Below are 12,265 nucleotides of genomic sequence, written 5' to 3'. Positions count from 1 at the left end.
CTTTTTTTTAAAGTTTCATCTGTGTGCTGTACAGTGTAGGATGATGGTTTGAGAACTAGGGTGGACATCTGCAAAACAGGGTAAGGTTCAGGTACTTTCAATTATTATGTAGAAGGAGGAAAGTGAGAAAAGTGTACACCTTCTGCTCTTATGCTGTTAAAAGAGTTCCTTTACCTCCCTTGCATATGGGTTACTCTGTCTGCTAGAATCTGGGGACACACTCCTTCATAAATATGTAATCATTATCACCACCATCATTATCATATGGCATTGTGTGTAGTATAACCAGGAGATCTTAAGGTTGTCTGGCACCCTAAATTTCTAGCTAGTTTAGTGTTATGCACCACTAGGTGGCAAGCTAGACTTATTTTTTGGGCTGAGACAGCTCTGAAAGAGCTGTGACTGACCCAAGATCACCCTGTTGGCTTAATGTGGAGGAGTGCGGAATCTAACCAGTTCTCCAGAATACAGTCCACCGCTCTTAACCATTACACCACACTGACTCTCCATAAACATGTGTTGGTTACTGAGAGAGTGGGAGTCACAGATGGTAAGTGCATTGGGATATGTCTGAGCAGGCAACGTCCAATTGCAGAAACAGCAAGGGTGAGGTAGTGGTTAGAGTGATTGCCTAGGATGTGTGGGAGACCCAGGTTCAAATCCTTATTCTGCCCTGGAAGCTTGCTGTGTGACCTTGGGCCAGTCACATGTGCTCAGCCTAACTTGACTTCCAGGGTTGTTGTGAAGATAAAATGGAGGAGGGAGAATGATATAAGTGGCTTTGGGTCTCTGTTGTGGAGAAATGCACAGTATAAATGAAGTTCCCTGTCTTTGGTGAACCTATTTTTAAATCTTTGGTTTAAAAACATTGGAAACATTTCAGGGATGCCATTTGACAATATTGCATGTGTGCACACAACTCAACTACAATGCGCATTCTTCCAGTTTTACCTCCCCTCTGCTGGGAATCCAGATATTAAGGATGCAACCCTAAACACATGTACTTCATGTGGAGGAGTGCTTTGGGTCTCTGTTGGAGTGCTTTGGGGCGCTTACTTCTGACTAAAGAGGTTTAGGATTGCACTGCAGATCTCTTCGGCATTCTTAGGATTGCTCCAGTAGTTCATTTATTGAATACTAGCCTGCTACCCGTGCTTCGCTATGGTATTTAAGTTCTGTAAAACCAGTTATAATACTGATGATGTGAAGTTTGAAATGTAACATTTGTTGTAGGAATTCTAATGGAGAAGATTGTAGTGTAAAAACTGAAGTGAGACATATGCACTTTTCCCCCTCTGTACTGGAGGACCTCTCTCTAGACCACATTGGTGATTCTGCCCTCAGGTGCTTAATTCTTTCCCTGCTCCCTGCTCCAAATCCCCCTTCCAAGTTGCTCTCCCCACCGCCAAGGCCAGGGTCCGGCTTACCTGAGGGACCGCCTTTCCCCATATGTTCCCCCAAGGGCACTACAGTCGGGGGCACAACATCTATTTATTGGCTTTAAATTGTTTTATGTATGGCATTTGCCTCTTATGTTAGCCACCCTGAACCTATGTGCAAGGGCGGGATATAAATCTAATAATAAATAAATAAAGGAAAATATGAGATAAAAGTCTAGACACCCTATTACTGATTTTTCTTCTATGGTTTCTTGGGCATCCTTGTTCTGGTATTTGCTTATTCAGAGAGAAAAAGAGAAGATGAAGACAATCAGTGTTTGTGTGAGATTTTCAAGGATGGGGACAGGTTACAAAGCTCCAAGCCATTACAAGTCAGTGAAGGTGTTTGTACATCCTACAGCTTGCAGATGCCCAGTTCGTCTCCTCTTTAACATACATATCAGCAGAGAACAAGAACTTATAAGGTATTGGCTGGATGGCAAGAATGCCACCCTGTCTCCCGCACCTCTCCGTGGCTTCTGATTCCATCAAACATGGTGGACTACCTGTTGAGAGCCGGCGTCCAGCCCCGACTCAGCTCTGTCCTGGCTGCCCAAGCTGTTCTAAAGGACTCACCCATGTGAGTAGGCTAGTGTTAAAAAAAATGCTCTCAAACTGTGCATTCCCGAGCTTCCACGTCCTATTTTTAAATCCCCCAATCTCATGTATCTCAATGGATTCCAGGTATTCCAATAGAGTCGCTATTGTACTGTTTTAGTGTTGTGTTATAGTGCTATAGCACTCTTAAAAGAACATTTAAAAAACACAAAGATCGTGTGCGCGAAAAAAGGCAGGAAAACAAAGTGGTGCAGTTTGAAATGCCAAACCGCTTCAGAGACGGCTCCTTACCGGTAGGGGAAAAGCTGTGTGAAATGGCCGCCCCTGTACCGGTTTACTCCAAGACGGTACAATAACGGCTTAAAAAGGGTAATGTGAAATTCCCCATATTCCATCAGGGAACCATTACTAAAACGGTTCTGTCTGAAATGACAGACAGAAACCGTTAGTGAACAGTTCCCGAAATGGAACATATCGGCTGTCTGAATCCCCCCCCCTATTTTAGCAAATTAGCAGTATAGGCCTCAGTTTGTACAATGTATAGCAGTGTCCCCAAATGTCACAGACTTAGAAAGCAGGTTGTTAGTCTACCTTGACTAATTAACAAGGGTCCCAAGGTTTTTTCAGAATGTAACAGCTTCGCCAAAGCTAGAACCTGATGAATGGTCAACAGGGAAATCAAATGCAAGGCATGATGGTTTAATATCTAGACATGTCACCCTATCAGAAGACAAGGACTCAGGGCTCTCAAAGACCGTCACAACAGCTATATCAATATTTATTTATGCTACCTAATCAGTCTGGGTATGGAACAGCAGTCACTGTGGGTGTGGAGGGGGAGGTATTTGTGAATTTAATATCTAGACATGTCACCCTATCAGAAGACAAGGACTCAGGGCTCTCAAAGACCGTCACAACAGCTATATCAATATTTATTTATGCTACCTAATCAGTCTGGGTATGGAACAGCAGTCACTGTGGATGTGGAGGGGGAGTTATTTGTGAATTTCCTGCATTGTGCAGGGGGTTGGACTAGATGACCCTGGAGGTCCCTTCCAACTCTATGATTCTATGATTCTAGGTCAAGGAATATTGGAATGTCCATTCACTGTAATGTCATACCTTTTGCTCCATAATTTCTTGTTGTTGCCCCATATTGTTCCTTCAGTAATGTTTCAGTTATTGCTGCCAAATGCAGGATAACTGTGTGAATATGAATAATAGCAGATGGCAAGTCAAGTACTGAAACTATGAACCAAACTGCATTTTCCTCTTTGTCCTTCTTCCCCGCCATCTTAGTCGTTTGTAAAGTCTCTGAATGTGCACTCGATCGCTTAAACTCCCACGGGTAAGTGTCTCTCGGCATTTTTCTCCGCTTTTCTTCTGCTCTCCCCCTCTCTTTTAAAATATGCGCATAGGAGGCGTCCCTCCCCCTGCTCGCTTTTCCCCCGTCCGTGAAGTAGGGTGGGGAGCTGCCTTTTACTTTTTAAATCGCCTTAGCATTGACTCACGTTCATTGTTGGTCTTCCGACCCCGCTCCAAACTTCATTTCAAACGCCGGATCTCCTACGCTTGCTCTGGTTAGTGCCGTTAGCGCCACTAGTCCCATCTGGGTCTCATGGCATGGGGAACCACCGGAACTAAGAGGTGCCTCAATTCTCAGGCATTCCGCCCTCGAAGAGGTGGCCTCTTAAAAAGTTCCTTGGCCAGGGCCCCTTCACCAGGTCCCTGGGGGGGTTGCGAGCCTGTGCCCCCCCCCCCCCAGCCAGAGCACAGCTTCACCCCCCAGCAGTCCAGGAGGTGAGTCTGCTTAATGCGCCACCATCGACCGGAAGTCCGAACTGCATTTTCCTGATTTGTGCACATCCCTACCCAGGTGTACAGCACAGTGTGAAATCTGCTGGATTGGGGTTAGACGTGCAGAATTTCAGAAAAGGGGTGCTGTTGGTTAAAGAGACAAACATGGTAAAGAGATACATAGGATGTTTAGGTACCAGGTAATTCATAACCTTATATTGAAAGTTTATTTGTTTATTTAACATTTGTTAACATTTGCCTTTGTCCTGAGGATCTCTGGTCTCCTGAACATTTCACTCTTCAACCCTTCCTGAGCATCTCTATTTCTTGAGGTCTATTTTTTGAGCATTTCACTCTCGACCTTTAGGAGGCAACTGAAGACGATTTTACTTGGGATGGCATTTGATTAATCTTACCTCTTTTGCCTACTGACAATTTTAAGCAACTTATTTTAAATTAGTGGTTTTATGTGTTGTATGTATTTTATTGTAATTTATATTGTAAACTGCCTTGAGTTCCTGTAAAATAGAAAAGTGGCTGATAAAAGTTTTAAATAAATAAAATAAATATTGCAAAAATATTTAAAATAATATTTGTTGAGTTTTTAAAATTGAACGAAGTTTTTAATGTATTTGTCATTTTAGCATAAGCAACCTCATGCTAATGAGGGTATGATTAAAAAAATTAAAATAAATTAATATGCACAAAGGAAAGTGAATTTTTCTTAACTGGAACAAGATGAATTACTTACCATGACCTATATCAAGGTATCTCCCCACCTCTACAAAGAAGCCATCAAGCAACTTCATTACGGGAATAAAGTGCACATATCATTCACAAGTCACTGATAACCTCCCATATATGTTACTCATATTGTGCTGAACCACATTCATAATGAATAAATGTTAGGCAACACGTTTAACATCAGATAATAGAGTTAGATTATAGTAAAGTGATACAGGGATGCAAAATGTTAGTTTGTTGACCTCTGCCTCCTAGAAAAGTGCTAGGAGGGAACTTGTAGACAACTCTGAATTGAGTAACCTTACAGAAAAGGAAATGAAAATGGCAAAAACTGTGTTTTTAAAATTACTGTATTAAGTAAGCTGTTCTTTTTTACTTGTGAAAGCATATTACACATTTTATTTTGTATAAAGTCTAGGTGGTTTACATTTCAAAGCTTATTCAACTAACCTGACCATAAACAATAAATGTGATCTTGAAACAATACATTATTTATTTATTTATTTATTATTTTGGGATTTTTATTCCACCCTCCCCAAATGAGCTCAGGGCAGATCACAACAAATCGAGTCAAAGGCTCATTACAATAAAATCACATTAAAATCATAAAACCCATAAACAATAAAATTGGTAGCAGCCAGTGCTTTTTGTAGAAAAAGCCCAGCAGGAACTCATTAGCATAATAGGCCACACCCCTGACAGCACAGCTCATCAGCATATCAGGCCACACCCCATGCCTTCCCTTGGCTTGCTCAGGCGCCCCTCGGCTGCGGGGAGCCTGGGCAAGCCGGCCCTTGGACAGGCTGGGGAAGGCACGGGGAGGCATTTAAATGCTGCTGCAGAACCTCGGCTGCTGCAGAACCAGGTGCAGGGTTTACAGGCTCAAGTGCTGGAAAGCTATCAACTTCTGAGGAGTCAGTGGGGCTGGCTTCTGATTCGGGCAATGCTGGCACCTCTGGCTGCAATGCCAACTTGGGTGAGGACTCAGCGCCGTTGTCATTGCTCATGACAATGGAAGGCTTTGAAGGTTAGTACCAGCACCTGGTACTCAATTGGTAGCCAGTGGAAGCGGCACAATATCGGCCAAATGCATGCCCACACAGGTGATGCTGTCAGCAGGTGTGCCGCTGCATTCTGGACTACTTGAAGTTTCCAGATTAATCTTAAGGGCAAGCCCGCATAAAGTGAGTTATAGTAATCAAGCCTGGAAGTAACCATTGCATGGGTCACTGTAGCCAAGTCCTGGGGGGAGAGGTAAGGCGCCAATTGCCTGATCTGCCGGAGATAGAAAAAGACAGACCTGTCAACTGCAGTGACCTGGGCATCCACAGGAAGTGAGGCATCCAGGATCATCCCCAGGCTCCTCACCTTCTGGGCCAGCACAGGTGGCACACCATCCCCATCCTAACCCCCCCCTCAGGTACAGGACCTCCGTCTTTGTTGGATTGCGTTTCAGCTGGCTCTGCTGCAACCAACCAGCAACTCTGCTATGTTTTCCACTGCCCAGTTTAGCAAATCCTATTGTACCGCTTGCTGGTATAACAATAATGAAGCATTCTGTAAAATCATTTTTTCCTCTCTTCCTACCTGCAATATTAACAGGTCTGCCTTAAGCTACTGTTTTAGCCTTCCCCTAGCCGCAAGGTGGGGGTAAGAACACTGGACAACATTGCAGGTAGGGTTTTTATACATCTATGAGTAAATTAATTAAATCCAATGTGCAATGTTTTGATAAATGGAGTATTTGTTATAGAGCTCAGAGGTGTGCTCCCTGTATTATTTTGGTCATCCAATCCCAAAGACTCTCCCTTCTCATGGTAAACTCCTAATGATGCCCAAATATCAAATCCTGTCTTCTAAAGCAAGATTAAGTTTGTTGCTGTTGGAGAAATTACCAGGTAGGTTTGCAGGGATTCCATTTGCTGAGCAGCTCTGTGATTGTAAATCTGGAAAACTAGATACTACTTGGGATTTTTAATTGATTGTAATAAATCACCCGATACAAGTGGATTAGTTTACATTAAAAAATAGACTCCAGCATCAGAGCTGGAAACTGTAGCTAAATTGTTAGTTGCTGCTGACCCTCACTTGACTCTTGCAGTGGTAAAATTTTTGCCAATGGCATTTAATAAAGTTAGCCTACAAGGTAAATACTGTGTTTACAATTATATATTTTGTATCTTTCTTTACTTGTTTATGACCAATCAGTCTGTGAGCATAAACTGAATGAAACAGAAATGCAGGTAGGGTTCCTTGGGAAATTCCTGGAAATTTGGGGGTAGTGTCTGGGGAGGGCAGATAGTGAGGAGGGAGCTCAGCTGGGGTGTTAATACCACAATCAAAAACCTTCAGTTTCAGCTTCCCCCCTCCCCCCGGAACAGAGGGATAATAACTGTCAAGTGGATCGCCATTTACATCGGTAGATAAACAGTATAATAAAATAATAGTTCTAAGCACAAAAAGAAACTTTTGACTTGTCTTCTAGTGTTGGTGGTGGGAGGGGCGCAAGCGAGGACATAATCCTAGCTGGGATCTGGCAGCGCAAACTCCCCGATTGAACAAAACCTCGCTTTTAGCCCGATACACAAGAAGCAAACCTCCCCCCCCCACCACCACCCGGAGTTGATCAGCGACGCTTCCACTCGATCCCAGAAGAGTCCATCAGGCCTCCGGGGGACGGTGCCATGAACTGCAACCTCCCGCTGAGCGCGCCCTTCTCCGGGGAAGAGGCTGAGAGAAGCCGCGCTTCCGTCGGAGGGAAAAGGACCTGATTGGTCTTCTTGGCCGTAGAGCTCGTGACGCGACACGGTTTCCCGAGGCGCGAAAGCTTGGCCTCTTCTGCGGCCTGGAGGAGCGTGGCGTCACCGGGGGAGAAGGGTGTCCCTCTGGCAACCGCCTCTCAGCTGGCTTCCTGGTGGTGTTTTGGGCTCGGCGGATGGTGTGGGAAGCGCTAGGTCTAGGTACCTCTGCGGGGGCCTCGCAACATCAGCCCCTCGACGACGCCTTCGCCTGGCCTTGGTCATCCCAGCTTCCCCCACCCACTCCCCGCCAGGTAATCCTTCCTCACGAAGCCAGAGAAGCGGCCTCCCCTCGCGCTTTCTTAGAAAACACGCCCTCGCCCTTCTTGTCGAAGAGATCTCGATCACCCCAGTGGTGTGCCCTTGGGGCGGGGGGGGGGGGGGGGGGGGGGGCGGCGGCGGCGGGTGTTGAGAGACTACGTTTCTGACGCATCCCTGGCGGTGAAACTTGAAGTACGTGTGGCGATTGAAACGATTTGCAGAGGGAGCACGTTTTTAACCCTGTGTTTCTTGCCTATCCAGGCCCATGGTGACAAAACAAGATTGAGCATTGTGCTGTTGTAAGGGTATGCTTAGTTTTTATTTAGAAAAACAGAAAGGCTCCATTTCCACTCACCAAGGAATAAACCTGTTCTTGTGTGTATAATATATAATATAAATGCACTGTCATGACATTTGTAGCCTAGTAAAGAGAAGACAGGTTCCTGCCCATGGAAGTTGCAACCTAAGGTAGTAAAGGACTTGACAATTTTTGATTTAACTAACATTATGCATGTTGGGTAACTTTATTTAAAATAGATTCAGGTGGGTAGCCATGTTCCGTGTGAAGCAATAAAACAAAGTTTGAGTCCAGTGGCATCTTTAAGACTAACAAAGTTTAATTCTGGGTATAAGCTTTTGTGTGCATGCACACTTCATCAGATACAGATACATTCTGAAACTGGACTCAAATTTTGTTTTATTTACATGTACCCATGTATAGGTTTTGTGCTTCCCTCCACCACCTGTTGTGGTTCTGATCTGCATATACTCCAGTGATCACATGCCTAGTGAACAGAGATTGCAAAACGTTTTCTCTATCTTTTATTCTGTGGTATTTGATTTTCCCGCAAAAGTTCCTATCCATGTGTGTTTTTCCCAGATAAATTAGACATGTTAGTCTCAATTGTCTACAGTGATGTTTACCCTTTGAAGGTTGGCTCAGTTGTGAGCCAACAAAAGGTCTTGTGAGCCAGTCTGCTGATACATACTTGATTTTCAAAAATAAAATCCAGAATTACACATGCTGAAACCACAGAATAAACAAGTCAAAAGCCCAGCAGTTCTGGTATTACAGAATTAAGAAGAAAGAAAGAAAATCGAGAGAGGCATTTAAAAAACCCCCTCACTCTGCCCCAAGTAGCTTACAGTTTATCAGGAACTGGGGGGTGGGGAGGAGAGGGATAGAAGATGAAAAGATAGTAAGATAGTGGAAGTATCGGAGGATGGGACAGGGAAGGGTAAGCAAGCAATGCGAGCAAATTAATTCCATGTAGTTGGGCTTCATGTTGGTTAGGGGATCAAGAGTGGAATAAGGAAAATCTTCAAAGGATGTGAGTGGGTACTATATATAGGACACCAAGGGAGGATTGCTAGAGTCACTCAGCGCAAGAGAAGAAACCTTTGGTTAGATGACAGGAGTAGAGTTGGAGCAGCAAAAATCACAAGCAGGGATATAACAAGGAAACAAAAACAGGGAGATGGGTGAGCTGTTTCCAGATGGCAACAGGCTTATGTAGTTTCCCCACATTTTTTCTTTTATATAAAACATTTTAATTCTGCCTTTCCACATGATCAGGGTCCACAAGATGACAAACATAAAAACTTTAAGGCATTTAAGGAACACTGTTAAAATTATAAAATAATTCAATTAAAAATACATTAAACAGCATTAGAATACTAGAAACCAGTGTTCCCTCTAAGCTAGCCTCCAGCTCACACATTTTTGTCTTAGCTTAGGAAGGATGGCTCCAGAGCAAACTGATTTATGCAGTAGCCAAATTGCTCGCTCACAACTTTAATGCCAGTAGCTCGCAAAGTAGAATTTTTGCTCACAAGACTCCATAGCTTAGAGGGAGCATTGCTAGAAACATATACATGGCAGGTTGCCCCGCAGTTTCTCTGCCTTGCTCTTCTGGCAGCAGCCATTCCCTATTCCACCAGGGCTTTTCCAGGTGTTTTTTTTTTAATGGCGATTGACTGTAATGCTATAACAATCTGTGTACCACGATCTTTGATTTCCCAGCTTTCATTTTTTAAAAAGTAAGTCTTTACCCCCTTTTGTTGCTGTGATATGCCATTCCCATATATCTCCACAACAAAAGGGGCTGGAGACTTTTAAAAATTGAAAGCTGGAAATTCACAGATTGTTATAGTAATATTCAATAGTGGCTTAAAAAAAACAAAAGAGCCCCCACCCTCAGTGGCTGGAGTAAAATGGCTGAGGAGTGGGGCAGGGAAAACGAGTGTGGTGTGGGTGAGACTGGGAAAATCAGATATTTCCTAAGCACATGGCAGCCATCCAGCTTTGCTGTGATCTTTCCCACAACTTCACAGGAAAGGGGATTTCAGAATGATTGGAGAAAAAGCTCAGGAAACCCCAGGAGATGCATGAATGTGGAGGGGGGGGGGATTCTTTCCAGCAACATTGAACCCAGGACAAATGGAAATGCCCAGATTCATGCCATAATCGGAAAATGCTATTGACTCACAGCCTTTTTACAGAGAGTGCACAGAGGGTCTTTGTTCAGAAGCTGACTGTTCTCTTAACCGCTTGACTCGGGAAAGATAGATTCCTACCCACTTGTGACATGTATACACCTGCTTGGTAGTTTGCTAGTCTCTGTAACCTATTGGTAGTTCACCTTAATGTATATCAGTCTCAGTTTCATATCATGTTATTCAGTTGTACCTTGTGCATTGCATCCTGTAGTCATGATTTACGAGTACTTATGCACCAGATCTTAGGAATGGGTAACTTCAGAACAGCTGCTCAAAATCTTACCTAGTATATGGCACAATATTTTCTACTCTGTCATATAATTCCCTGTTTATGTACCTGGGATGAATTGTAAATCTGTTGAAAGACAGTGTTCTGTCCTTGCCTTTCTCCAACAAGTGCCTCATCCTCTATATACTTATCCCCAAGCTGTGGGCACCCATGGTGCCTGCCAGTGGGTTCCTGATGCCCATTGCTTCTTTCCCAAAGCAGAACCAAACTGCTTTCTACCTCATTGGAGCAGGACAACCCAGAAATAATTTACTTTATAGTAGAAGAATGCTTGGCTTGCAACTTCGTAATGTTTTCTGATTGCTCCCAGTACCCCATTGCAGCCATTTTGTGCTGGTGCCCATTCTTGTTCTCAGAATTCTAAAAATGTTCACAGGCTCACCAAGGCTGGGGACTCTGACATCACTTAAGGTAGGATGAGTGCTGATATACAGACCAAGAGCACTAGCCAGAATTTTAACAACTATAGGTAATAAAAAACTTGGTTCTGCTTTCATAGATTATGCATTCCAAAATATTTCCCTCTTCCAGAGGGAAAACTGTATATTTGATTTTTTCCTCTTTATATTCTGTTCTTTTGTAGGATAATTAAAATATTAGTGCTCGAAGAAGGTGGAATATTCTGCAAAAATGTCTAGGATTGATAAAATGAGCATCCTTGGTGTGAGGAGCTTTGGGGTAGAGGACAAAGATAAGCAAGTAATCACTTTCTTGAACCCTTTAACTATCTTGGTGGGGCCAAATGGCGCTGGAAAAACGGTGAGAAGTTTGTTTTATTTCTTTTAGATAAGCTGCATTTTCGTACTTCCCAAGTTGCATGGGCATGTGATTAACTACAACCCCAATTAGCTTTCAGGATGGATACAGTTCTGCAGCAGTCTATGCATGGGTACACATACTCTTTTGCACAATATTGAATGGAAGATTGTTACTTAGTAGTCAGCTTATATAGCTTGCTTAGTTATAATAGCTCGTAAAGTGTATTTACATACCTATGGAAAAAGTGATGTGTCTAAAATTATAGAATGCAGCTGTGGAAGATACAGAGCCACCTTTCCGCTCAGCAATGTGGGATTGAACATTCATTCTTATTTTATTTATTTAAAATGTATCTGCCACTTTTGTACTTTCAAAAGTTTCCAGAGCTGTGTGTTATCCGATTCCTCACACTTTTGCTTCCTCCGCTCTCTTCCTACCTCTCTTACATGCTTTCTCCCTTCTGTTCCCCCCTTTTCTTACTCTGTATCTCTCCTTCATGCATGTTACTTCGTCTCTTTTTCTGCCCCCTCATCATTCTTTGTGTTTTCTACCTCCCCACCTCATCACTCTCTTTCTGCTCCCCCCATCACTCTCTCTTTCTGCCCCCATCCAGCCTCCTGCCTACTTCCTCCCAGCCTCCTGCCTACTTCCTCCCCCACCCTGCACAGCAGCAGTAACAGTGGTGGCAGTAGTCCCAGCCACCCACCTGCTTCCTCTCTCCACACAGCAGCAGTGGCAGCTCTCCAGGAATCACAACAGATCTCCCAGCTACAGATATCAATTCACCATGGGGCTGCCAACTCCAGGTTGGGAAATTCCTGGAGATTTGGGGGTGGAGCCTTGGGACAGTGAGGCTTGGGTAGAGAAACAGCCTTAGCAGGGTATAATGCCATAGACTCAGCTCTCCAAAGCAGCCATTTTATCCAGGGGAACTGATCTCTGTCACCCGGACAACAGTGGTAATTTTGGGTGATCTCCATCCTTCACCTGGAAGCTGACAATGGTGGTTCTCGTGGAGGAAATGGCTGGTTTGTAGGATGTAGCTATGGCATTATACTGGTCTGAAGTTCCTCCCCTCCTCAAATCCCACCCTCCCCAGGCTCCACCCCTCAAATCTCCAG

At 43.9% G+C, this 12,265-nt stretch overlaps 1 protein-coding gene across 1 annotated transcript in view; it reads left to right on the top strand.

Annotated features, from left to right (window-relative positions):
- Nucleotides 1-7,327: 7,327 nt before the first annotated feature.
- The window catches only part of RAD50 (RAD50 homolog, double strand break repair protein), a 58,524-nt gene continuing 53,586 nt past the window's right edge, over nt 7,328-12,265 (top strand). The window contains exons 1-2 of the mRNA XM_015409273.1: nt 7,328-7,590; nt 10,969-11,144. Of these exons, the coding sequence (XP_015264759.1) occupies nt 11,016-11,144 (129 nt within the window). The 5' untranslated portion in view covers nt 7,328-7,590; nt 10,969-11,015. The remainder of the gene's footprint in view (nt 7,591-10,968; nt 11,145-12,265) is intronic.

The sequence above is a fragment of the Gekko japonicus genome, unplaced genomic scaffold (assembly GCF_001447785.1).
Source record: "Gekko japonicus isolate JY-2015 unplaced genomic scaffold, Gekko_japonicus_V1.1 scaffold376, whole genome shotgun sequence".
NCBI lineage: Eukaryota > Metazoa > Chordata > Lepidosauria > Squamata > Gekkonidae > Gekko > Gekko japonicus.
This window is presented reverse-complemented; position numbering and strand designations above follow the sequence as displayed.